Genomic DNA, 23,837 nt, shown 5'->3' on the forward strand with positions numbered 1-23,837 from the left:
CATCACAATAACTCAATGAGGGAAGTTGGTTTTTACTCATTTTGCAGTTAAGGATAATTGAGGCACGCAGCAGTTGAGTAACTTGCCCAACCGGCAAAGCTGGAATCCCAGACACAGGTTCTCAGCCACTACGCGATGCTTTTTCGATATATAAACTGACGGGTGGATGAAAGTGGCTAAATGAATGAACGAATGGAAATGCGAATGTAAACGTTGATTTTTGTTTTTCTTGCGTCTCCGGGTTCCCCAGCTCTACCGCAAGGGGGCGCTCTCGCCCAGTTCTTGACGCCAGTCCTCAAGGCGCGCACTCCCCCTGCGTCTCGGGCTCGCGCGCGCTGCCGCAGCACCGGAAGTGACTGAGCTTGCAAGTTCTCCCGGTCTCTTCAGGGGAAACTGAGGCCGACTCGTTCGGAAGAGACAGCGCGAGCCTTCAGCCAGGTAGGCCGGCCCAGGTCCACGGCGCGGAACTTGGCCGCGAAGAGCGCTCGCGTCCGAAAACGACCTGGCCCATGAAGGGGGTGTGTGGCCCCCCACGGTTCGCGGGGCTCGCAGGTGAGAGCACCGCCTCCCCTGTGCGTGGCAGGCGCTGCGCCCAATGGGAGCCCTCGCCGTCCTGCTTGCGTGCTACCTGGGCTCGCTGATTGGCTACGCCGGGGCGGGCCGCCGGGGGCCAGGCCCCTCCTCCCAGAAAGGTCTAGGGGGCGCCCCTGAGGGAGAGCAGTTGCCTAGCAACGGGGCGGTGGCCGGGCGGGTACCCGGCCTAACGCGCGGAGGAAGCCGCGAGGCCGCAGCCCACCCACCCCGGGCTCCGGAGAGGTGCAGTCCCCGGCCCCCAATCCCTCCCGGGGGCGCCAGGAAGCCGCCTGTCCCCAGGAAAACGTGGTCTCAGCTGTGGGGGGTCTCGAGCTGGCCTCGATCCCTCTCTCTGACACGAGAAGAGGCCCGGCGCCTCACCCTCGCCCGGTCTTTGTGCAGGGCGCCGGCGGCCATTGTGTCCGTGCGGGGAATGGAGGACCCGGCAATCCCGCACCGCCACCGCCACGTCCAGGGCCTTTGGGGAATTCATAGAAAACCAGCGGCGTTTCTGGGGGGTCCCCGGCTTTCAGCCGCCCAGAAAGGCCCGGGGATGGCCTTTCTAAAGTCAGAGCGCAGATCTGAGGCAGTTTTCCCCTCTCTCCGCCCCTCATCGAAACCTTGAGCCCCATTGAGAAGTCCCTTCAGGGTTTCTTCGGAAGCCTCACCCTGGGCTGGTACTTAAATAGAAAAAAACAAAAACTAAACCTCACACCAGCCATCTCCGAGAGAGTTCTCGTTGCTCCCAGTAGGAGGCGGAGAGCCAAGGGGCGTGCAAGAGCGAGGGGGCTGGGCTCCCGGGTGGCAGGAGGCCGCGGCTGCTGAGCGGCCGCCCTCGATCTGGGCGATGGAGGAGGAAGCAAGCGAGGGGGCCAGTTCTTGAGCTTCGTAATTCCTGTGTCGCCTTGTGAGCTCTCATTCCGCCGGGTCGCATGATCCCTCCAGCCGGAGCTGCTTTTTTTGCCAGCCGCCGCGAGGCCGGTTGAGTTACCGGCATCCCGGCTGCCACCTCCTAGCCCGACCTATGACACAAAAGATCTTCCGGGGGCTGCACCTGCCTGCCGTTGCCCGAGACATTTGAATGTAGGTGGTGCGGGGGTGGGGTTGGGGGGCAGACTGCCCATGGGGGTGACTTTCTGAGGAAGACATTTTGGGGAAAATGGGATGGCTGAGGTAAAAAAAAAAAAAAAGCCGGTGTGATGATTCAGAGCCCACTGGTGCTTTCAATTTGACTTCATTGAAGTCCCTTGGAAGCTAGACCCAGACCTTCATAAGAGCCACAAAGAACCCAGTGCTGGTACCTGGAGGGGGAATGGGATGTTGTAGGGTAAATGGCATGCATATTAATTTTTTTTTCCTGAAGCTCTTTCTCTCCCTTCAGAACCTTATCTTGGCTTTGGATCTCAGAAGAGAACCACTAAGCAGAGACCAGACTCAGTGAGTGAGCAGGTGTTTTGGACAATGGACTGGTGGAGCCCATCCCTATTATAAAAATGTCTCAGAGCAACCGGGAGCTGGTGGTTGACTTTCTCTCCTACAAGCTTTCCCAGAAAGGATACAGCTGGAGTCAGTTTAGTGATGTGGACGAGAACAGAACTGAGGCCCCAGAAGGGACTGAATCAGACATGGAAACCCCCAGTGCCATCAATGGCAACCCGTCCTGGCACCTGGCAGACAGCCCTGCGGTGAATGGAGCCACTGGCCACAGCAGCAGCTTGGATGCCCGGGAGGTGATCCCCATGGCAGCGGTGAAGCAAGCGCTGAGGGAGGCAGGCGATGAGTTTGAACTGAGGTACCGGCGGGCATTCAGCGACCTGACATCCCAGCTCCACATCACCCCAGGGACGGCATATCAGAGCTTTGAGCAGGTAGTGAACGAACTCTTCCGGGATGGGGTGAACTGGGGTCGCATTGTGGCCTTTTTCTCCTTCGGTGGGGCACTGTGCGTGGAAAGCGTAGACAAGGAGATGCAGGTATTGGTGAGTCGGATCGCAGCTTGGATGGCCACTTACCTGAATGACCACCTAGAGCCTTGGATCCAGGAGAACGGCGGCTGGGTAAGGACCACGCCCCTTGTGTGTCCCTTTTCCTTGGCCTCTGGTCAGATCCCCAACAGCCTTTCCCCTATGTCTCTTTCTCTTGTGCTGGGTGATTATTGGAGACGTTGTTTGTTAAGGAGACGTGACTGGCCTCATTGTACCACAAGAGGTTAACTGTTCTGAAATACAGATGACCTAGTTCTGCAAGGACCAGACATCTTCATTCTGGTCATCCTCATGACCCTACTCTTTCATACTTGTGTTCCAGTTTCTCTGCAGAGGAAAATATAGCCTGTGTGTTCATTTGGCCCCAAAGCTTTGAGAGTGGGAAGTTAGTCCAGTGTTCCCCTCACTCTGACATAATGGCTCACCATGCTAAGGGGTGCTGAGTGTAGTGCCTGGAGAAGATAGTATCAGTGACCCACAAGCCCCTTCAATCTTACTCCCCTGGGATGTCAATCCTGTCCCGGGCTTCCCTCCCCCAAATCAAGTTCCCTTTATTTCAGAGTTTGCATGACCAGACTTTGCATCCCACTGGTTTGGATGGCTGAGGATTGTCTGATTTTAGGGTGTAAGCTGTGCCGGTGGGCCAGTTGTGTTTGTGCTGCGCTCCTATGTTCATTGGCTCTAAAGTGTGCAACCTTCTGTGTGGTTGGCCAGTTTGCGGAGCTCTTGCTGTGTCACTCATTAAGCCCAGGGACTTTGCACCTCACTGCCTGGGGTCGGTTGGGGAGCTCCAGCTGTTACGCCTGTTGCTTTCCAGCTGGGGCCCTGGGGCCTCTTCACTGAGCACTGTTTGCTGGCAAAGCAAGAACCTGGTCTGTGGGCCTCCTTGGAACATTGAGATTCAGTGACAGACTTCAGAAACAAACTGACACAGGTGTGAGTCCCAGCCCTTTCACGTAACTAGCCGTGTGACCTTGGACAGGCCACTTTACCTTGAGCCTCAGCTTCTTCCACTAAAAAAATGTGGCATGCCGTCCTTGCCTTGCAGTCCTTGGAGCTAATGTGAGCACAGTGATGGACACCAGCAAGTTTGCTGTAGTAGTTGTCGTCGGTCCCAGGTACACTTTCTGGGCCCAGCAGTTGTGCCTCATTCCTTTGCCAGGGAAGAGAATTCCCTTGCCCATCACCAAGTCAGGATGAGCTAGTGGTGAGAGATTCTTTACTGGCTGTCATTGTAGGCAGTTTTTGCTTTTCTGCAGTGAACTCAGTTCTATCTCCTTGCTTATCTCCCTGCCTCGGGGAGGGGCAGGGCTTATGAGAGGTATTTTGTCCCCTCAGAAAACCCAGAAAATCAAGCAGCCTGTGGAAAATAAGTCATTGATTGAAGGAGCTGAGGTGGAAAGGGCCATGCATCATGGACTCAGGAATGTTAAGAATGCAATTATCCAGAGGCTGGGCCTAGGGTGTGGTAGGCACTTCAGTTTACCACAGAGCAAGGGACCTCCTGGAACCCCACCCCCTGTCTTATTTCCCATTTCTTTGCAACTTCATCAACTCTTCCCACTGCCAGTTCTTGTAAAAGGCAAAGGGGTCAAGTCAGTAGAGGTCAGAAGACTGGGGTGGGGTTGCGGAAGGTAAAGGTGGAGGGCTTTCTTTAGCTAAGGCTGATCAGACTTGAAAGCTTTTCTGTAAATGAACTCCCTGGGGGGATAAATGATTAAATAGTTCCTGTTGGTTTGTGGGATGACCTCTCCTATTCCCTCCTGCTTTGATTCTCTTTGGGGGCAAATATTTGTTTAGCTTATTACAGGAGGGACAGGATTCCAGCATTTCTGACACACCCTCTGAGGCATCTCCAAGTAGAGACTTGGGCCATTTGCCCACTTTGCCTGACTGTTGTCTTTGGCCGGTGGTCCTAATACAGGTGGGTTGTTGCTAGCTATTAACAAAAGGCAATGTGGGAGAGGTTCCTGGCCTGCCAGACAGCCTCTGAGAGGGCTACCTGGACCAGAGAATTGCTAGTCACCCAGTGTTGCACGTAAAAAGAGGTTTTAGACACAGCAGCACTGGGCAAGTTCGTTAGATCACCACTGGATTGAAATTCCATCTTCTGTCTCTTTGCTCAAGAATTATCAGAGCCCGTTGGACAGCATACCATATGTTACTTCCTCTTGGTGAACAGAGGGGATGTGTGCAGAAGAGCCAGTTATGTCAGAACCATTTCTGGGCACGCATTCTCCCTGAGGCCAGGAGGTAAAGAACATGTGACATGGGATCCTTTGGGTAGAAGGTACCCGCCCACTTCCCTCTCAGGGACCATCCTGTTTGACTTACCGACTGGCTACTGCAGTGGCATCTCATAACCTTCCTGGAGGCTGTGGCTGGGGGATCCATGAGTGTAGGAGTTACGGGCCATTCCACCCTGGGATATGCTCTAAATTTAGCATCCCTACAGGAAAGGAAAAGGAAATGAGCCTTTACAGAGTACATTTTATGTACAGAGTACATTATGTTAGGTATTTTACTTATGCAACCAAAATTCACTGAGCATCTACTATGAGGCAGGCACGTGCTAGGTGCTGGCCATAAGCAAAACATGGTACTTTCTTTCATGGAAATGACATGCTATTTCATATACTCCACACAATAACCTTCTAAGGTAGGTGGGTTTATTCCCAGTTTACATATGAAGCTCCTGGTAGCTAAGTGACTGGCCCCAGGTCTTCCTCAGCCAGTTAAGTGACTGAGTGAGAATTTACACCTAGGTGGGCCTGACTCCAAAGCCTAAACTCTTTCCCTCCATTTCAGGTTGTCCTAGGAGTAATAATGTGAGCCAGAGGTGCTGTTGGGCCAAGCAAAACATGCCTGTGGAGGTGCTCACTCGAGTCTGTGATGCTGGCCTTGTTCAGGAGTCGCAGGAAGAACAGCACCTTTGTTGGCAGTAGCGGGCTGCCAAAGGCATGTGTGTAGCCTCCGCAGATTCTGGCACTGGCAAAACTCAAGTGGGTATCAGGGTTTTGCCCAGTGAGAGTGGGCTTCTTGTTAATTTTTCATTGATAAAACTTTCTCAGGCCCTACCAGTAGGTAAGAATTGTGTGCATAAAGGGAGAAGATGGCCTGCTCCAGGTATGTCTACTTAATTGTGGGTGGTGCTCCAAGGACTGGAATTCCACACATATAACCACACCACCGCCTGCCTGGAGTCACCTGCCAAGATGCTGAACCTGTTTGTCTCTCTTGTCCATCCATCTCTCCCACCTGTAAAATGAAATAATGATAGCCACCTGCCATAGCTTGACTCTAGTAAAGGATCTAGAACAAAGGCTCTCCTTGGGCCTTAATTGTAGGATGGAGGCACCTCTTTTAATGAATGGGCTATCTGCCTATGAAAACTGAACTTTGCCCCAGAGTTTCTCGAGAAACAAAGCCAGCCGCTGAGATGTTCACTAGAATGATAGGGACAGAGTGTTTCTGGGGCTTTCCAGTGGGAATGTGGACAGTTATGTGGTGGGGACCCCGGTGGGCCAGGCCATTTTGTTATCACTGTCCCTGGGAAACCCCTTAGCTTGATGGAAACACCATTGTTGAAAGCAATAAACAGTTGTTGGGGGGGGGGGGGCGGAGAAACCATAATTTGGCCTTTCCCAGGCTGCATAGCTCTGTGGTCTTCTAGTTTCTGTAGGTTTCTTCTTGCCTGTTCTGTCTTCTTTGGCACTGATGTATGCTTCGCTGAAGCACCTCAGCGACTTTTGCAGATCTCAGCAGCTGTTTGCAATTCTGCGGTTTTCTTGGGGAAACCCCATTAGAAACCCCAAACGTGGAAATTTTTAGTAATCTCATTCATGTCCCAAAGTGAGGTAGAAGTGTCTCAGGGGCTCCCCCTCAAAACACCCGGTTCTTCTGGATGTACGTTTGAAGTTGCCCTTAAAATGCCATCACCATCACAGGGTTTTCCAGGCTTCCTGAGACTGATTTCCCCAGTAGCCCCACAGAGCCCTTCAGCTTCTGGTAGAAAATACCCAAGTATTTTTTCAGGGGGCCCCAACGGAACCTAGAGGGTTTTCTTGGCTTTTGTGTGGGTAGTCACCAGATTTGTTTGGGCTACAGGAAGCAGCAGTTGTTACTTGTCCCTTCCCCAGCAGGTATCTGTCTCAAGGCCAGTGGCTTGAGCGTCCTCCCTGGTTTTTCCAGTGCCCTCAGCCTTCCATTGCAGGGCTTTCTTTTAGCAGCCATGGTTTTGTCTGGGTTTAGCATGGATAGATTTAGGGGTAATTCCCAGTGAGCTGCTCTTCTACAGAAACATAATCTCCTACTACCTAATGAGCAGGGCTCTGTCCCCACCCGCAACCTTCAACCTAATTCCATGGAGTTCCTCCCCAAGGACTCCCTCTCTTTTCTTTGAAGGAGCCACTCTGCTCCTGGATCCGCTTCTCTTCTGTCTCTCCAGCCGACAGTCTGTCTTCCCCTTTCCCAGTTGGCAGATCTGAGTCAGACAATCCCACTGGGTCTTTTTGTTTAGCCTGGGGAAGAGAAGACCCAGGAGACCATGGTCGCTGGTTTCAAATATCTGCAGGAAGAGGGGCTAAGCCTTTTTTATTGGTATAGTACCCAGCAGAACTTGGATAGGTAAATCACAGTGGTAGAGTTTAAATGAGTATAAAGAAGACATTTCTGACACTACCATACCTCTACCAGGTTTAGGAACTTTCTGAGGGCGGAGTCCACATCTTGTGCATACTTGTTTAATCGGCACTGAGCAGAGGTCTAAGGCATAGCAGGTACCTAATGAAAGAGAGCCTTTTAAATTTCTGAAGAAACAGACACTTATCAAACCAGAGTAATAGTAATAGGAATTGCCCTTTATCTAATCATTCATTCTTTTTTTTTTTTTTTTTTTTTTTTGGCTGCATTGGGTCTTTGTTGCTGCGCGTGGGCTTTCTCTAGTTGTGGAGAGCAGGGGCTACTCTTCATTGGGTGCGCGGGCTTCTCATTGTGGTGGCTTCTCTCGTTGCGGGGCACAGGCTCTAGGCGTGCGGGCTTCAGTAGTTGTGGCTCGCGGGCTCTAGAGCACAGGCTCAGTAGTTGTGGCACACGGGCTTACTTGCTCCGTGGCACGTGGGATCTTCCTGGACCAGGGCTCGAACCCGTGTCCCCTGTATTGGCAGGCGGATTCTCAACCACTGTGCCACCAGGGAGGTCCCTAAACATTCATTCATTGATTCAGATAATATTAATTGAGCTCCTACTGTGTGTCAGGCTGTCCTAGGCACTAGCAGTACAGCATTAAATAAAATTAAGTTTCTGCATTGTGGAGCTTACATTCTAGTGGGGAGAAACAGACAACATGTAATTACATACATACATAACATATATCAGGTGATACTAAGTGCTATGAAGAAAATAAAGCACATTGAGGCATAGGGCATGCCTAGCAAAGGAGGTAAGGCTGCAATTTTAAAAGAGTGCGTAGGGAAGGCATCACCAAAAGGTAATATTTGAGCCAAGGCCTGAAGAAGGTAAGGTGGTGGTCGATGTGGGTACCTGTAGAAAGAGTGTTATAAGCAGAGGGATGGACTCAGGAGGGAGTGTGCTTGGCATGCTCAAGGATGAGCAAGAAGGCCAGTGTAGCTGGAGAAGAAACAGTAAGAGGGAGAGTGGTAGGAGGTGAGAGGGGAGAGTGGTTGGGATTGAGGGGGGAGAGGTAGCCAGGGGCCCAGTCACATGGCCCTTTACAGGTGATGGCGAGGACTTGGCTTTGGTAGAATGAGAGAGAGGCCAGGGGAAGATTAGGAGCAGGGGTGAAATGATCTGAATTCTGCAAGGGTGGCAGCCAGGAGCCCAATGAAGAGGCCGGTGAAAGCTGTCAAGTAGAAAGAAGAGTGGCTTGAATCAGGAGGTAGAGGTGGAAATGGTGAAAAGGGACCAAGACCAGGCTTGCACATGGCATATTGATGGGTCTGGCCACCTTGAAAGCCACATTTTTTAACCACTTGGAGAACATAGAATCAGGGCTAAATAAGCTAGATGTTCTTCTGGGATAGTCTCTTCAAATGTGGTGTCCTGAATGGTCCTCCTCCACTCTAGGGCTATTTCTGGTGAATAACTGCACCATGTCTGGGTTGAGGTCCCCCATGTCTAGCTCTATGACCTTGGGCAAGCTCCTTGAACTCTCTGAACCTTGGGGCAAATATTACCTGCCTCACAAGGCCATGGCGAAGACCTAATGAGATCTGTCTGCCTGAGATGCATAGAGCCCAGTACAGGTTGGTATCATGATTCTGATCATCTTTGCCACAGAACTCGTGCCAGAGACCCATTCACAGAATCTACAGCATCTATTCTCCCTTGTTTGGACTCCATAGTGACCTTTGGGCACATCCTTAGGGCAGGCAGGCCCTAGCAGTGTTCTGTCCTGCCAGGAGCTCCGTAGTGTTCCTTTCCATGTTGGTCAAGCACTGGTCTTAGTCAGGATCCCAGTTCTAGTCTCAAATCTGCCTTGACTCACTGTCTCACCTTGGCCAAGTCATTTTACCCCTAGGCCCCAGTTTTCCCTTCTGTAAGATGGAGGGTTGAAGTTGAGTCTAGGAATCCTGCTTCTCACTGGCCCTAGGCCTTGTGGATTCCACCATTATGGCATATTTCATGATAGTTATGCTTTAGGATGGCTCTTTCTTATCAACAGCTGCAGCACTTTAATTGCTAAAAATTAACTAATCCCAGTGTTAATGTAGGGTAGTTTATCACTGACCCCACAATATTTCTACTCCACGTTTATGTAGCACTTTACAGCTTACACTTTCATATCCACCTTGCCTTTAAAATTTTTTTTTAATTTTTTTTAATGGAGTGAGTTCTGCTCATTATTTCCCTGAGGGACTGTGGTTCCAGTGTTCCCAGATACTTTGTATTTTTTTGGCCATGCAGCATGCAGGATCTTAGTTCCCTGAAGAGGGATCGAACCTTTGCCCCTGCAGTGGGAGTCCTAACCACCGACTTCCAGGGAATTCCCCCCACCTTGCCTTTCTGATGCTTATAACCAACCACCCAGGGAGGTGAGCAGAGAGAAATCAGGCTGAGAAAGATAAGTGACTTGCCCAAGGTTGCATCAGGAGGAAGATGCAGGGTTTGGGCTTTCAAATCTGGACTAGGCCACTTATGTCCTCTGTGACCTTGGGCAAGTCTTTTAACTTGTAAATGGCTATAATAATAGCGCTTTGCTCTGAAGATTGAGTGAGTTAATTCCTGTCAAAAGGCTCTCAGAATAGTGACTGTCGGTATCAGCAGCAACCAGCAGCCGCAACCAAGGGCTCCTTCAGCCACATCATCTGGCTTCCCGTTTATTACATACTGATTTTTGTAAATAGTGTTTTTGCAGAAAGAAACTGCCTTTGAGACCTTCTGCTACTTGGTTTCATCCCTGATGAGACTCTCAGGCCAAGCTGGGGCCTTAAGGCTAGCTCCAAGCTACAGGGCTTTTTGGGCAGACTCCAGAGCTCCCCTCGGAACTGGAGGTTTTTCCCTCACTCTTCAGGAAATGCCATTGCAATGACTTCCGTGGACTGCTTCCTGTCCCAGCCCTGCAGTTGGATTCTTGCTGGCTAGAGTGTGGAAATTGGAAAGTAATATCCCTAAAGGCTCCCCCCTCACACAAACTCCTTTTTTTGGCCATGTCTCTCCCTTTCCTCTTGTCAGTTACTTTCTTTGCTTCCTCCCCCTTCACCCTTCACCTAGCTTCTCTCTCCAGCCTGTGATCATCCCTTTAAGGTTTAGAAAATGCATTTCCACTGAGTTCTGTCAGAGTTTTCCATCCACCCCACACCGGGGGTTGGTCAGAACTCCTGGGTTCTCTCCTGGCTCCACACTAAGTAGCAGTTTTAGTCTTGGACTCCCCCTAGAGGGACATTAAACCTGTCGCTTGCAGTGCCTTGTGTCATCCATTGACCCTGGGTTCCCCTGGGGTCCCCACCCCACACCCCGCACAGGCCTGGGACTCCTAAGAGAGGTCTTAGAGGTTGGCGCATAGAAATCCTGCCTCGTGGAGATCGATGACAGAGGGTAGAGTGAAGTGGGGCCTGCCACTCCCTCCCCGAGGTCACCTTTCAGGAGGAAGCTAGAAGGTTGAAAACCTTGTTGGACAATCATCTGAGGAATGGGAGCTAGCCTGGGAGGGGATTGGAACGCACTCAACTATGCCTCAGATCCTTTGTTCCGCTCTTGAAAGGGAAACATTCCCCTCCCTCCTCCCTGGCCACACACGTGCCTTTGTTCCCCCGAGTCAGGCGGGGCCAGGAACACTGTGTCCTTCCAAGGAGCCTGACTTGCCTCCCCAGAGACTGGCCTCCTGGTCATCGGGACTGAGACTTTTGCTCAGGAGCCCCCAGCCTCATGTCCTTTCCATAGGAGAGTCTTTCTCCCAGAGGCTGAGAACTTGCCTACAAACAGCTGCCCAGGGACTTCCCTAGAATTCTTCCATGGGATACCCGTGTCCCAGGATTACACAGTCCCTCCCTCTTATTCCACTTGGTGATTAATATTATTGTTAATGTTACTATTAATAGCACCTAACATTTATCAAGTGCTTATTCTATGCCAGGCGTTGTTCAAAATGCTTTACATGTATTAATTTATTCCATTTGCAGAGCAACACTCTGAAGTTGCTACTATTATTATCCCTGTTTTACAAATGAGGAAACTGAGGTACAGAGATGTTAAGCAACTTATGAAGGGTAGCACGCTTAGTAAGTGGCAAAGCCTGTGAGGGTAGCTTCCAAGCTCCCACTTTTAAACACTACATCGTGCCCCCTCCCCTGACTGTACCAGTGTCTAAATGATTGTTGGCATTTATTCAGTGCTCACTATGTGACAGGGCTTTCATCAGTTTCATCTCTGTGTTACTGTCCGACAACCTCAGCATTATAGGACAATGAGATTTGGGGGGACTCAGTGGGAAGCAGAGTCAGGATTTGAAACCAAGTCTGTCTTACTCCAAGCCTGTGTTCTTTATCTCTAAGCCATCTTAAAAAACCCTACAAGGTAGGTGGTGTCATCTTCATTTTATAGTTGAGAAGACTGAGACTCAGAGAAAAGTGACATGCTCAGGGCCACACAGGCTAGTGCCAGGACGACCCGGCCTTCAAACCTGAAGTGCTTGTCTTCACAGCACTTCATTGCCTTAGTGGTCTGTAGCCTGATGATAATTGCTTTTATATGCATGATAACACTTTATAACTTACCAGACTTCTTTGTATACATCATTTCACAGTGAGGTGGGTATGTTCAGTCCATTTCAGGGAGGAAACTAAGGCAAGGGGCCTTGTCCCACAGTAAATGGCTTAGAATTCTAGCTTTTAACTCAGTGTTATCGATGTTGCCTGCCTTCCCTAAAGCGGGATTCATTGCTTGGAGCTGTCTTCAGAGTTTTGTTTCATTTCTTAAATCAGCAAATACTGGTGAATACTTCATTTGCGCTAAGGGCTGGGGATACTGTGGGTACTGCAATGAGGGGGACCGGGTCCCATCCCTCAATGGTCTGTTTCCATGCCCCACACCTTGGGCCTTGCTGGTGTCTTTCTGCCATCTGAGTCAGGCTGTGTGCCTAACCCATCCGTCCCCTCAGCTCCCAGACACACCAGGCAAGGGTCATGGTAGTATGTATTGATCACTTTCTACATACCCATAGATAAAACTCTGCACTCAGATTTGAAACTTAGCTTAATTTCTTGCTGGTGGTGTAGCACTAGACAAATCAGCTTTAAATTCTCATCCATACCAGAGTAAGCGAGGCTCAAATGAGAAAGTGAAATGCAAAAGTGTTTTTTTAGTAATAATGACAGGTGCTATGTGTTGAGTGCTTGCTCTGTGCCAGGTGCTACGTTTATGCCCCTGACATAATCATCTTGTTTGGTCCTCACAACTGCTTTGGTGTGAAGATGGAGAATCCAGAGCTTCAAGAGGCTTTATAACATGTCCACAGTACCACACCTTGTAAGAGGCAGAGCTGGGTCTTGCACCCAGCTGTATCTCATGCCAGAGCCTACCCTCAAGTCACGCTATCATTGCTTCTTTGCAGGCCTGGACTGGCTTACTTTACCCTGAGTACCTGGCACAAGACCTGGGGTTGGGCAAGGGCTCAGCCAGGATCTGCTCAATGAACATGAAGGGTTGTTATTATTAGATGCAGGTTAGGCTACAAAAATGTCTCTGTCCTTAAAGAAGGAAACTCATTTAAAGCAGTAGGAATAGACTCACAACCCTTGGTGAATGGCTCCAGGCAAACTGTGCCAAATCTGTATTGTAGACTCCAGAAATGGAAGAGAACAGACCCCCTGGCTGCATCCCACAGGTGCCCTGGACCCCTGCCAAACCAGCCCACTTCCACCATCAGCTAGCTACTCAATTGGTGGCTCAGTCCAGGGACCTCCACCCTTAGCCTGCATCACCCTATGCACCTTCTCCCTCACCAACTGCATTACCAGCCCAAACCCTAGTGTCAGGAAGGAGAAAGGTCACTAGAGGCTTGAATAATAGCTTTCTCAGCAGTGTGCCTTTGTGCAGTTCACACCGAGTCCTCAGTTTTCTCATCTATAAAGTGAAGGTAGTAATCATCCCTTAATGAAGATAGTGGTAGTAATCTCTTTGGCATAGGCTTACCTGGATCACCCTTTCCCTAGATCTGATCAGGGCTGCCTTAGCATTTAGGTCTCAACTCAAATATCACCTCTCCTAAAGAGTAAAGAGGCCACCTTTGTTTACCTCTTTACTGCCTGAGTCCTCTTGTAAAAGCTAAGCTCCCAGAGTGTAGGGGGTTTGTTTCAAGTTTCCTTCATCCCCAGCATCTAGCAGAGTGCTTGGCACATGGGATCCACTCGGCGAATACTTGCTGAATGAGTGAGTGACTCTGTAGCCTACCTAGCACAGTGCCTGAATACAGTATGCTCAGTCGGTGTCAGGCATCATTACTACCTACTAGGAAGATGTGGACCGTGAAGGCTTTCAGTAGGTGAAACGAATGTGGCAAGGGCAGCCTTGATAGGTAAGAAAGATCCAGACAGAGCTGGAGGGTGGAATGTGTATGAAGCATTTGGGAGACAGTGAAGAGGCAGACTGGCGGAAGAGGGTCTGGGCTGTCAGTAAAGCTGGTCAGGGAGAAGCGAATGGTGACTGATGGTGGAGGCCCCTGGGCAGAGGGATGGGGATAGTTGCTGGTAGAGGTGGGCCCAGTGGGGAGAGGCCCAACAGCAGAGCCGTGCAGCCAGGTCTCTAGTTATCACTGGCAGAGAGAATCCCTTGCCAGCCAGGGCTCAGCAGGCAGAGCTGCAGGGAGAAAAAAAGCCAGATGCACCTGCGACCTGTGGATCAGGTAGGCTGCCATGGTTGTTATTTTGGGGCTCCAGGCCAGGTGCAGATTCAAAGGCTTGATTGAAGCCTTTTGGCAACTCTGGTCTCAGCAGGGTAAACATCATCTGTCTCCTGCCACCTGTGGCAACAATGCCAGGAAGGTACCCTGGGCAGGCCCAAAGGGACCCAGCTTTCTTGCTGCCCTCATGGAGTAAGAAATACCCCCCAGGAGAGGCCACTCCTTCCCTGCCCCACAGCTCCCTTTCCGAAGGGCTAAGGTGGCAATAAGGTACCTCCTGTCCAAGAGGCCCCCATAGTTCCGGCCCATGGAAGGCAGGGGTGGGGCATTGGGAGCTGTTGACAGCTGGGCCCAGCTAGGGGGAGGGGTCAGTTTGGGAGCAGGTGCAGATTTCAGGGAGGGCGGGGCCTGAAGGGAAGTAGGGATCTTGGTAAACTGCAAAAATTTCCCTCCCCATCCCCCATCCCCAGACACAGCTGGCTTCTCCAGGAACCTGATGACCTAGTTACAATGCTTAGAAATTGTTAGCTTAGCTTGCAGTTCAGGGCTGTGCCAGTCTCTCCTCTCTGAGTCTTCTTGGGTCCAAAAGTTACCCTGGCATTCCCCTTTGGGGCTCCATGTGCAGGACACACACCACATCACATGTACAGACTTCTTGTCCAAGAGAGGAAAGAACCAGTCATGCTTTTTCCCTTCTTCCCTGGTGTGCCCCACCCCTCCCCAACCCAGGGAAGAGACTCCCCTGCCCCCATCCCCTCCTTCCTTCTGTCTCTCTTGTGGGGGGTTGGTGGTGGCAAATGAAGGTCACAGACTTCTTCCCTGGAGGTTCAGCAGAGAGGGAGAGAGACTCCTGTTGCCCTAGGGATAGCTTGAGCTTACTTAACCTTTCCCTCTCTGTCTGATGTTCAGACCTGATAAAAGTGGGTGAGGAAGAATCTGTTAGGGGCTCTGGAGGTCCCAGCCCTCCCAGGAAGCAGCTGCTCTTGGTATTCTTGATGTTTGCCACTCCAGTGCCTCCCTGGGAGAAATTACATCACTGTTCAGAGCCAGATACAAAATTTGACAAACCAGTGCTGAATCCTACTTGCTCTATAGTTATCCTTGGACAAATTACTTAATCTGTCTCAGCCTTAGTTTCCTCATCTGTTAAAAGACGAAAATAATGCAGTACTTTTCTTGAAAGACTCTTTTGATCATAAAAATAAGTGGTAAGATACAGGGAACATTTATCATGGAGCCTGGCATATGTAATTACTCAGTATGATAGCTACTATTACAGCTGTTATTAGCAGATTGCCTTCACAGGTGATCAAGAAGCTGTGATCACTATCGGAGCTACACTCCAAGGGCAGACTTTTAGGCTGACAGAGTATATGGATATCCTTTGAACCAAGAACTTGGAGATTTTAAGACTCCTGAAGCTGGAGGCTGTAGCTCATAACCTTGTCCCACACCTCCTCCACAAGGGCCCCAAGTCATGCTGCACACAGTGAGGGTTTGGCCATTGTTGCTGGCTGGGCATTTGGTAATGGGGCATATTTTCTTCAGCACTTTGCCAAGTGCCTCCAGGAAGGCAGGGATCTCCTCCTCTGCTTTATTCACTGCTCTATCCCTAGATCCTGCCACAGAACCTGGAACATAGAAGACATTCAATCATTATTGTTGACTGAGTGGAAGACTTAATGAGTTGAATATTTAAAGAGCGTAGGAGCATGCCTAGCATATAGTAGGTGCTTGACATGCATCTGAATGATTAAACAAGGTGCCGTGGGGACTCTGGAGTTTTCCAGGATGGCCCCACTCCATGTTTGCTGTGTGACTGTAAGCCTATTGCCTCATCTGCTGAAGAAAGATAACACCCGCCTTGCCTCCCTCATGGGCTATCTGAGAGGCCCAAGGAGATGATAGATGAAAAAGCACTTTGAGAACTATAAATGTTTGGTCTTGTTGCTGCTCCTTGACTGAGGTCAAAACCCTGTGTCTTTCATTCATTCTTTCACTCATTAGTTCATTCAACCAACAAGCACTTTTTGAGTGGAAGCAATATCCTAGCTCTCTCACTTATCTAGCTTCATGAATTTGGACAGGTTACTTTACTTCTCTAAGCCTGAACATCTATAAAATGGAAATAATAATCATTTCACAGGATTGTTGGGAGAAAGACTAAGCAAGGTGCTCTGAGCTTATTGAAGGTGGCAACTGCATCTCATTCACTGCCATCAGCTACTCTTGTGCCTAGCACTTGGTGGCTGAGTGTTTAGTGTCCAAGTTAATGAACATTCATAATGATGAACGGTGTATGTAAAGTGCCCCAGCACAGAGCCTGGTATGGAGTAAAAGCTGGGTCCTTTACCAAATGCTGGGTCTTTCCTTTTCCTCTCACTGTGAGGTTTAGTCATTCATGAATTCAGCCATTGGTTGCCTTCTGCAGTCTAATTACTCGGCAAGGCCAGATCTATGAGTAAGACTCAAATGGGAAGTAGAAATGACTATTAACTCCTCACCCTCGGATGTTCTCACCCACCTCTAGGCTCCACAGACTGCTGAGTGGGAGCTCTGACTGGCCAGAATCAGTGCTGCTTAAATATAAAACTGGGAGGCACAGTGGGCCTCACTCCACACTCACCTCTGATTCAAAACAAGAACAACCACCCCTTGTTCTATCCACTCTCCGTCTGCTGCTCAGTGAGAAAAATTTCCCTTTGCTCACAGCACCCACATTCATATGGAACCCTAGGGGTTACCATATCAAGGAAGTCTCCAGGGAGTCACTCAGAAATGGCCCTTTGGGCAGGGTCCCCTGGGACTGGGTCCAGCAGCAGGTGCAGGCAAGAGGCCCCAGGCTGGTGGCTAAGTGATGAAACTGAGAGATGTGTAGAGCCAGACAAGAAGTCAGCCCAGAGGAAACTGCCTGCCTGTCCATGCAGGTGTCCAGGCACCTGGGAGCAGTTTCTGGGTCTGATTTAGTGGTGGAAGGTAGGGTTCCAAGTTAGTAGACCACACTTCAGTGAGGGGAACCCATAGGACTCCAGAGCAAAGCCTGCAGTTGGCACCCAGGTCAGTTTCCTTTGAGCCCTTTTGGCACCCCGGTCAGTTTCCTTTGAGCCCTTCTCAGACCCCTTCAGGGTAAAAGAGGTGCTTCCTCTAGGCTCCACAGCACCTACTACTGGAAGATCTCCAGGAACAATGGAATAATAACCATAGCTCCCTTTACGGGGCCTCTGCTGTGTTTGGGGCACTGTGCTGTGAGCTTCTGAAGAGAATGGGATCATTTCATTATTGGAAGTATGGCCTCTGGAGTGGGACAGAGCTGAGTTTGAATCTGGCTCCATCATGTACCAGCCGTTTGATCTTGGGCTCATTCCTCCCCCTTTCTGAGCCTCAGTTCCCCTATCTCGAAAATGGAGATGGTAGTACCTGCCTTGTAGGGTTTTTGTAAGGATGAAATGAGATCATACGTGTCGAGCTTGGCACAGATGTTACAGTAATTTTAATAATAGCTAACATTTATAGAGCACTTACCCTTAAGTATTTCATATGTGTTAATTCATTGAATTCTCAAAACAGTACCATTGAGGTAGGCATTCTTACTATAATTCTCATTTTACAGAGGAGAAGAGTGAAGCATAGGGAAGTTAAGGAGTTTGTACAAAGATGCTAGGTTGGTAAGTGGTAAAGTCGTGATTTGAACCTTAGTCTGGCTCCAAAGCCCACAGTGTTCTGCTTGTGGATAAAGAGGGCCTAGTAAATGTTGCTGCTGTTACTCTTATACCCAGCATTGTAGCTGTCTGTGGTTTTTGGTCTATCTGCTGACTTCTGAGCTCAGTGAAGGCAAGAAACCCATCTTAATCACTTTGTATCCCCAGAGACCAACATAGTACTCATAGTACTCATTAATATTTGCCTAATGGCTGAGAATATTCCCTCTCTTCATTAATCAGTCAATAGCTCTTTATCGACCATTTCCTGTAGGCTAGATTTGAGCTAAATCCTGGGAGGAATGCAAAGTACAACTCTGCCTCTGTAAACGGAAGATTGGGTGTGGGGGGGGGGGGTGTGGGGAGAGCATTCCAGAGCACTATGTCATGGCAGAAACTTCCACACAGGAGGCAGAAACAATACAGGTGGCTTGGGGATGTTTTCCAAGCTGGGATTCCCACCCCTCCCTGATGGGGCCACTCCCTCCATCTCCTGCAGAACAAGGTGACACAGATTCCTTGCTTCTGCCCGGGGTAGAAACTGCTTCTCTTTGCTCTCTCTTTATTGAGGAGGATGCATCTTTCTTGCTCTGGCAGCCAGTTTGTGGGAGCCTAGAATAATGACAGGAGGAAAAGTCAGCTATTTGGAGCTAAGAAGGGACCTTAAAAAATCACTTCTGCCCCAACACTGCAGGCAGAGTGGTCTTTTGAAAACCAGTTCAGATCTTGGCACATTCTTTTTTTTTTTATTATTATTATTTTTGGCTGCATTGGTTCTTCATTGCTGCACGCGGGCTTTCTCTAGTTGCGGCGAGCGGGGGCTACTCTTTGTTGCGGTGCGCAGGCTTTTCATTGCGGCGGCTTCTCTTGTTGCGGAGCACGGGCTCTAGGTGCGCGGGCTTCAGTAGCTGTGGCACGTAGGCTCAGTACTTGTGGCTCACGGGCCTTAGAGCGCAGGCTCGGTAGTTGTGGCTCACGGGCTTAGTTGCTCCGCGGCATGTGCGATCTTCCTGGACCAGGACTCAAACCCGTGTCCCCTGCGTTGGCAGGCAGATTCTCAACCACTGCGCCACCAGGGAAGTCCCATTGGCACATTCTTGCTTACAACCCTCCACCCAATTGGAATAAAACCCAGTCCTTACCGAGGCCTCTAAGGCCTGCATGATCTGGTACTGGCTGCCTCTCCATCCTTCAGCACTCCCCCTTCCCTCTCTGCACTCATGGCTCAGGGGCTCCTGCTGTTCCTGGTTCCTGGCTCACTTGCCCCTGCCTGAGGGTCTGTGTAGTTGCTGTTGCCTCTGCCTGGAGTGCTCTGCCCCTGGTGTTTGCCTTGCTGGTTCTTTCAGTTGACTCAGCTCACACACAGGTCACCTCCTCTGAGAGGTTCTCTTTGACCTTTGGTCTAAAGTAGCCAAGGTACTTCGAAATCACCCTCTAGTCTTTTGCTTTCTTTTTTTTTTTTTTTTTTAATTTTTATGTTTTATTTATTTATTTATTTATTTATATTTTTGGCTGCGTTGGGTCTTCGTTGCTGCACGTGGGCTTTCTCTATTTGCAGCAAGCGAAGGCTACTCTTTGTTGTGGTGCACGGGCTTCTCATTGCAGTGGCTTCTCTTGTTGTGGAGCATGGGCTCTAGGTGCACGGGCTCAGTAGCTGTGGTGCACGGGCTTAGTTGCTCCACGACATGTGGGATCTTCCCAGACCAGGGCTTGAACCTGTGTCCCCTGCATTGGCAGGCGATTCTTAACCACTGTGCCACCAGGGTAGTCCCTAGTCTTTTACTTTCTTGTATTTTTGTCACAGCACCAACCTCTATCTGAAATTTTCTTTTTATTTGTTTATTTGGTTTTTGTCACTCTTCTACTAGAATATAAGCCCCATGATTATAAGGACTTTAAGATGGCTCATCATTTTATCTCTAATACCTAAAACTGTTCCTTATAGGTAGTAAACATTCAGTGTATGATTTTGGAATGAATGATTGAACAAATGAATAAACCTAAGACGTTGTTTTTATTTTACACATGAGAAAACTGAGTCAGCCCAGAGAAGCTAGTAAGAATTGTGAGTGTTCTTTCAACTTACCTTTTGAATGCTAAGTGCCATATACTATACTTGGTGATTCACATGCATTATTTTTGTCACTTATCTTTGTTATAATGAATTGTTTGGGACATCATTTTTGTACACCATTGTAGCATTTAAAAGACCAACTCATATTTTATTGGAGCCAACTCGTATTTTATTGGAGCCTCACTCTGTTTTACAAAGAGTTGGAGGCAACTTAGGAAAATTCATATGATCAAAAGGATAAAATAGCAGGGGGAGTCAAGGGAAAGGAAAATATGGATAAGAAGATGATAAGATGGATAAGCTTAGTTCACAGAAGCAGATAGCATGGAAGTCCGGTTGAACTGAGCAAAGTTTTTCTATCATTCTTTATGATTGATAAGTAAATTATGCCCAGATTCGTGAAAATGATGGAGTTTTAAAAATCCAGTAACACACATGACCTTGGGATTGTTCCAGACCGCATGTGATAGTCCAGGATTTGTTTAGCTCCCTCGCTGCCTCATACCTGGGCTCCTGGGCTGAGGCAGCATGATGATCTTCCTCCTCCTTCACCAGAAGGGCCAGTGCAGCAGGAAGGAGCCTGGCCCACTCCCCAACCCTTTCGGGACCCAGGCAACTTTGTTTCAAAGAGAGCCTTTTGGGAGCTTCCCTGGTGGTACAGTGGTTAAGAATCCACCTGCCAATGCTGGGGACACAGGTTCGAGCCCTGGGTCAGGAAGATCCCACATGCCGCGGAGCAGCTAAGCCGGTGCACCACAACTACTGAAGCCCGTGAGCCTAGAGCCTGTGCCCCACAACAAGAGAAGCCACCTCAATGAGAAGCCTGCGCACCGCAACGAAGAGTAGCCCCCGCTCGCCGCAACTAGAGAAAGCCCACGTGCAGCAACAAAGACCCACTGCAGCCAAAAATAAATAAATAAATAAACTAAAATAAAAAAGAGAGCCTTTTTTCCGGATTTATTAATTGAGATATCGCCATTTGAAGACCCAGTTCTGTCCTTGAAATACTTCCAGTTGAATTAGAAAAGACGTAATGCACATGAAAAGAGATCTTGTGAAAGCCAACAATAAATGCTACATGCCAAATAAGAGCAGCGCTTCACGGAAGAGGTGACGTTTGTGCTGGGACTTACCGCAGAGACAGGGAAAAGAGGAGCTGGTGCTCCATGTGAGCTAAGTTGTGCAGACTGGCATGGACTCTCAAGGAGAGACCCATAGGAGTGGCAGGCCATTTTGGGGTGTGTGTGAAAGGGTCACTTATGAGGTGATGAAGCCAGAAAGGTCAGCTGGAGCCAGATCTGTGGGAGTCTCAAGTGCCAGGGAGAGAGTCCGAGGCCCTCCTCGGCAGTCCTGGTATCCCAATATATATATCCCATTGCCAGGTACAGATGCCCATCCTGGCCACCTTCTGGTCCACTGATTCCCAGGTAGCAATGCCAGCATCTGGAATGAGAGCCAGGACCTAAAACTGACAGTGAGCAGAGGAGTAAGTGTAGGGTCCTTGTCAGTTTCGCCTGTGGCTATCCCAGGCGCATTCATTCATTTGTTGATTCAGCAGATGTTTATTGAGCACCACCACATGCCAGGCCCTGTGCTAAGTGCTGGGGGTGCTGTGATGAACAAGACAGTCAAGGACACTGCTTTCATATATGTGAGCTGGGGAGGCAGCTAGCCTGAGAAACAAATAAGATGAGTTCGGATAGAGGGTTAAATAATTTAAAGAAAATGAAACTGAGTAATGCAGTATCTAGGGAACCAACTTTATACGAGGAGATCAAGAAGGCGTCTCTGAGGAGGTGACTTTTGACCCGAGAGTAGATTAAGGAGCAAGCCGGCCTGGGAAGATTTGAAGCAAAGATTTTGCAAACAGAAAAGCAAGGCAGATTGAACTTGGCTCATCCAGACTTTGGGCCCACGCAGATACTCGGCTCTGACACTGGTGGGCCCACTGTGGGCCCTGCTTTCCCTTTGTGTTATGGGTCTTTCACTCCTCCCTCCCAGGGATCCAAAGGGAGTAATGGCGACTACCACTTACTGAGCACCTTTCCCAAATCAGGCACTCTACATCCATTTTCTCATTTATTCTCCCACCCAGCCTGTGTGATGAGTGGGCAATCGGCCCCAGTTTCTTTTCCATGAGGAAATTGAGATTGAGAGAGACAAAGTTCCATGCCCAGGGTCCTGCAGCTTGGACACAGTGGAACCTGGATTCAGACCCACATTGGTCTGGCTCCAAAAGCCAGGCTTCTTTCCAGTGCTCCACCCTCAAATAAGCGAAGCATTGTTAGTTCAGGACGTGCAGAAAGCTGCTGAGCAAAAGGAGAGTTAGGGCAGCATCTTGGAATGAGGGTCTTGAAGGACACCTACTGTCCTCTCACCTGATAGGACTCTTTTTGCTCAACTTCAGGAGGATGCTCCCAGAGCCCAGGGTTACTATTGGCCTTTGCCAGAGGCATGTTCGGGTTTAGCCGGCTGAGTGTCCCCCAGTTTCCTGCTTTTACCATCTCAGCTGCTGGTCAGGAGGTTTAGGAAGGTGACATCATCTAGCTGAATCAGCTGCTGCTTCTAGACACATTAACGGGAACTGAAAGTCATTGCCCCTTCCTTCCCGCTCTGCAAGTCTCTTCAGAACGAGGCTGGGGTACAGACATTCCACCTGTCTGCAGGGTCTTAGCTGGAACAGTGCTCCCCGCTTTTAAAGAGCTAGAAGGTGCATTTTCCTGGACAAAGGTGTCCTCAAGGCTTCTCAAGCTAAAAGGAACAGTGCCCTTGAGGGGTAGGATTCACGGGAGGGCCTCCATCCTTCTCCTCCACCTTCATTTATCCCTGTGACTTTGACGAGAATTCCGGACCCTTCTCATCTCCTTTGCCCAAGTCCAAGGCTCAGGTCCAGCACTGTAGGATGGGCAAACAAATGTAATTTGTGGACTTTGACCTTAAGGCATGTAGAATCGGGTCAAGGGGACAAAAAGACAGCTTATATTTTAGAGCAGAGCATCCACCACACTATGATCTATTGGATATCCTCCCTTGACCCAATGACTGAAAAGGAAAAAAATAAAGAAAAAGAAAAGTAATAAGATGGCTCAGGGCCAGGCGACTAGGACAATAGACAGCTTACTTGCTCATTGGAATATTACGCAGCGCATGTACAGCATTCAGCAGTGCACGCAGCACCCAGGGAGTACTCAGTGAATGGTAGCCCTGTAGATAGGTTCTCAAAAGAAGGCCATTGAGTAAGGGGAACTGGGGTTTGGAGTCTGGATAGGCTGTGGATGGATGCTGGCTGGAAGCAGCCTATTCAGATGAGAAGAGGACAGACTTTGGATGCTGACAGTCTGCTGTGGAGTCTTGACAGGTGACTTTACCTCTTAGAGCCTCCGTTTTCTTCTCTGTAAAACCTGGGTACTGCTAGAACCTGCTTCACAGGACTGTTGAGGGGGTTAGTGAGGTGCTATCTTGATAATGGAAACTGCTAAGGGAGTCCCCAGCATGTGCTGTTGTTGTTTCTCATTTGGCAGGAGAACTAGCCTGGTTAATGGCTGGAAGTGGGGGGACTTCCCTGGTGGTCCAGTGGTTAAGAATCTGCCTTCCAATGAAGGGCACGCGGGTTTGATCCCTGGTCGGGGAACTAAGATTCCACATGCTGCGGGGCAGCTAAGCCTGCGCACCACAACTACTGAGCCCGCATGCCGCAACGAAAGATCCCGCATGCCATGCCACAACTAAGACGCAGCACAGCCAAAATTTTAAAAATTTAAAAAAAAAAAAAAAAGGTAGATGTGGGATGTGAGAGGGCAGAGCTATTTTTTTTTAAAACATCTTTATTGGAGTATAATTGCTTTACAATGTTGTGTTAGTTTCTGCTGTATAACAAAGTGAATCAGCTATACGTATACATATATCCCCATATCCCCTCCCTCTTGCATCTCCTTCCCACCCTCCCTATCCCACCCCTCTAGGTCGTCACAAAGCACCGAGCTGATCGCCCCCGTGCTATGCGGCTGCTTCCCACTAGCTATCTATTTTACATTTGGTAGTGTATATATGTCATTGCCACTCTCTCACTTCGTCCCAGCTTACCCTTCCCCCTCCCCATATCCTCAAGTCCATTCTCTATTAGGTCTGCATCTTTATTCCCGTCTTGCCCC

At 49.4% G+C, this 23,837-nt stretch overlaps 1 protein-coding gene across 6 annotated transcripts in view; it reads left to right on the forward strand.

Annotated features, from left to right (window-relative positions):
* The first annotated feature begins 347 nt into the window (after window positions 1–347).
* Window positions 348–23,837, forward strand: part of BCL2L1 (BCL2 like 1) — a 51,758-nt gene continuing 28,268 nt past the window's right edge. The window contains exons 1-2 of one of the 6 annotated variants that reach the window (XM_068523826.1): window positions 348–438; window positions 1,937–2,630. In XM_068523826.1, coding sequence (XP_068379927.1) covers window positions 2,067–2,630 — 564 coding nt within the window. In that variant the 5' untranslated portion in view covers window positions 348–438; window positions 1,937–2,066. The other 5 variants (XM_068523823.1, XM_068523825.1, XM_068523827.1 and 2 more) reach the window with 5 other exon arrangements.

Source organism: Eschrichtius robustus, chromosome 16, assembly GCF_028021215.1.
Source record: "Eschrichtius robustus isolate mEscRob2 chromosome 16, mEscRob2.pri, whole genome shotgun sequence".
Taxonomy (NCBI): domain Eukaryota; kingdom Metazoa; phylum Chordata; class Mammalia; order Artiodactyla; family Eschrichtiidae; genus Eschrichtius; species Eschrichtius robustus.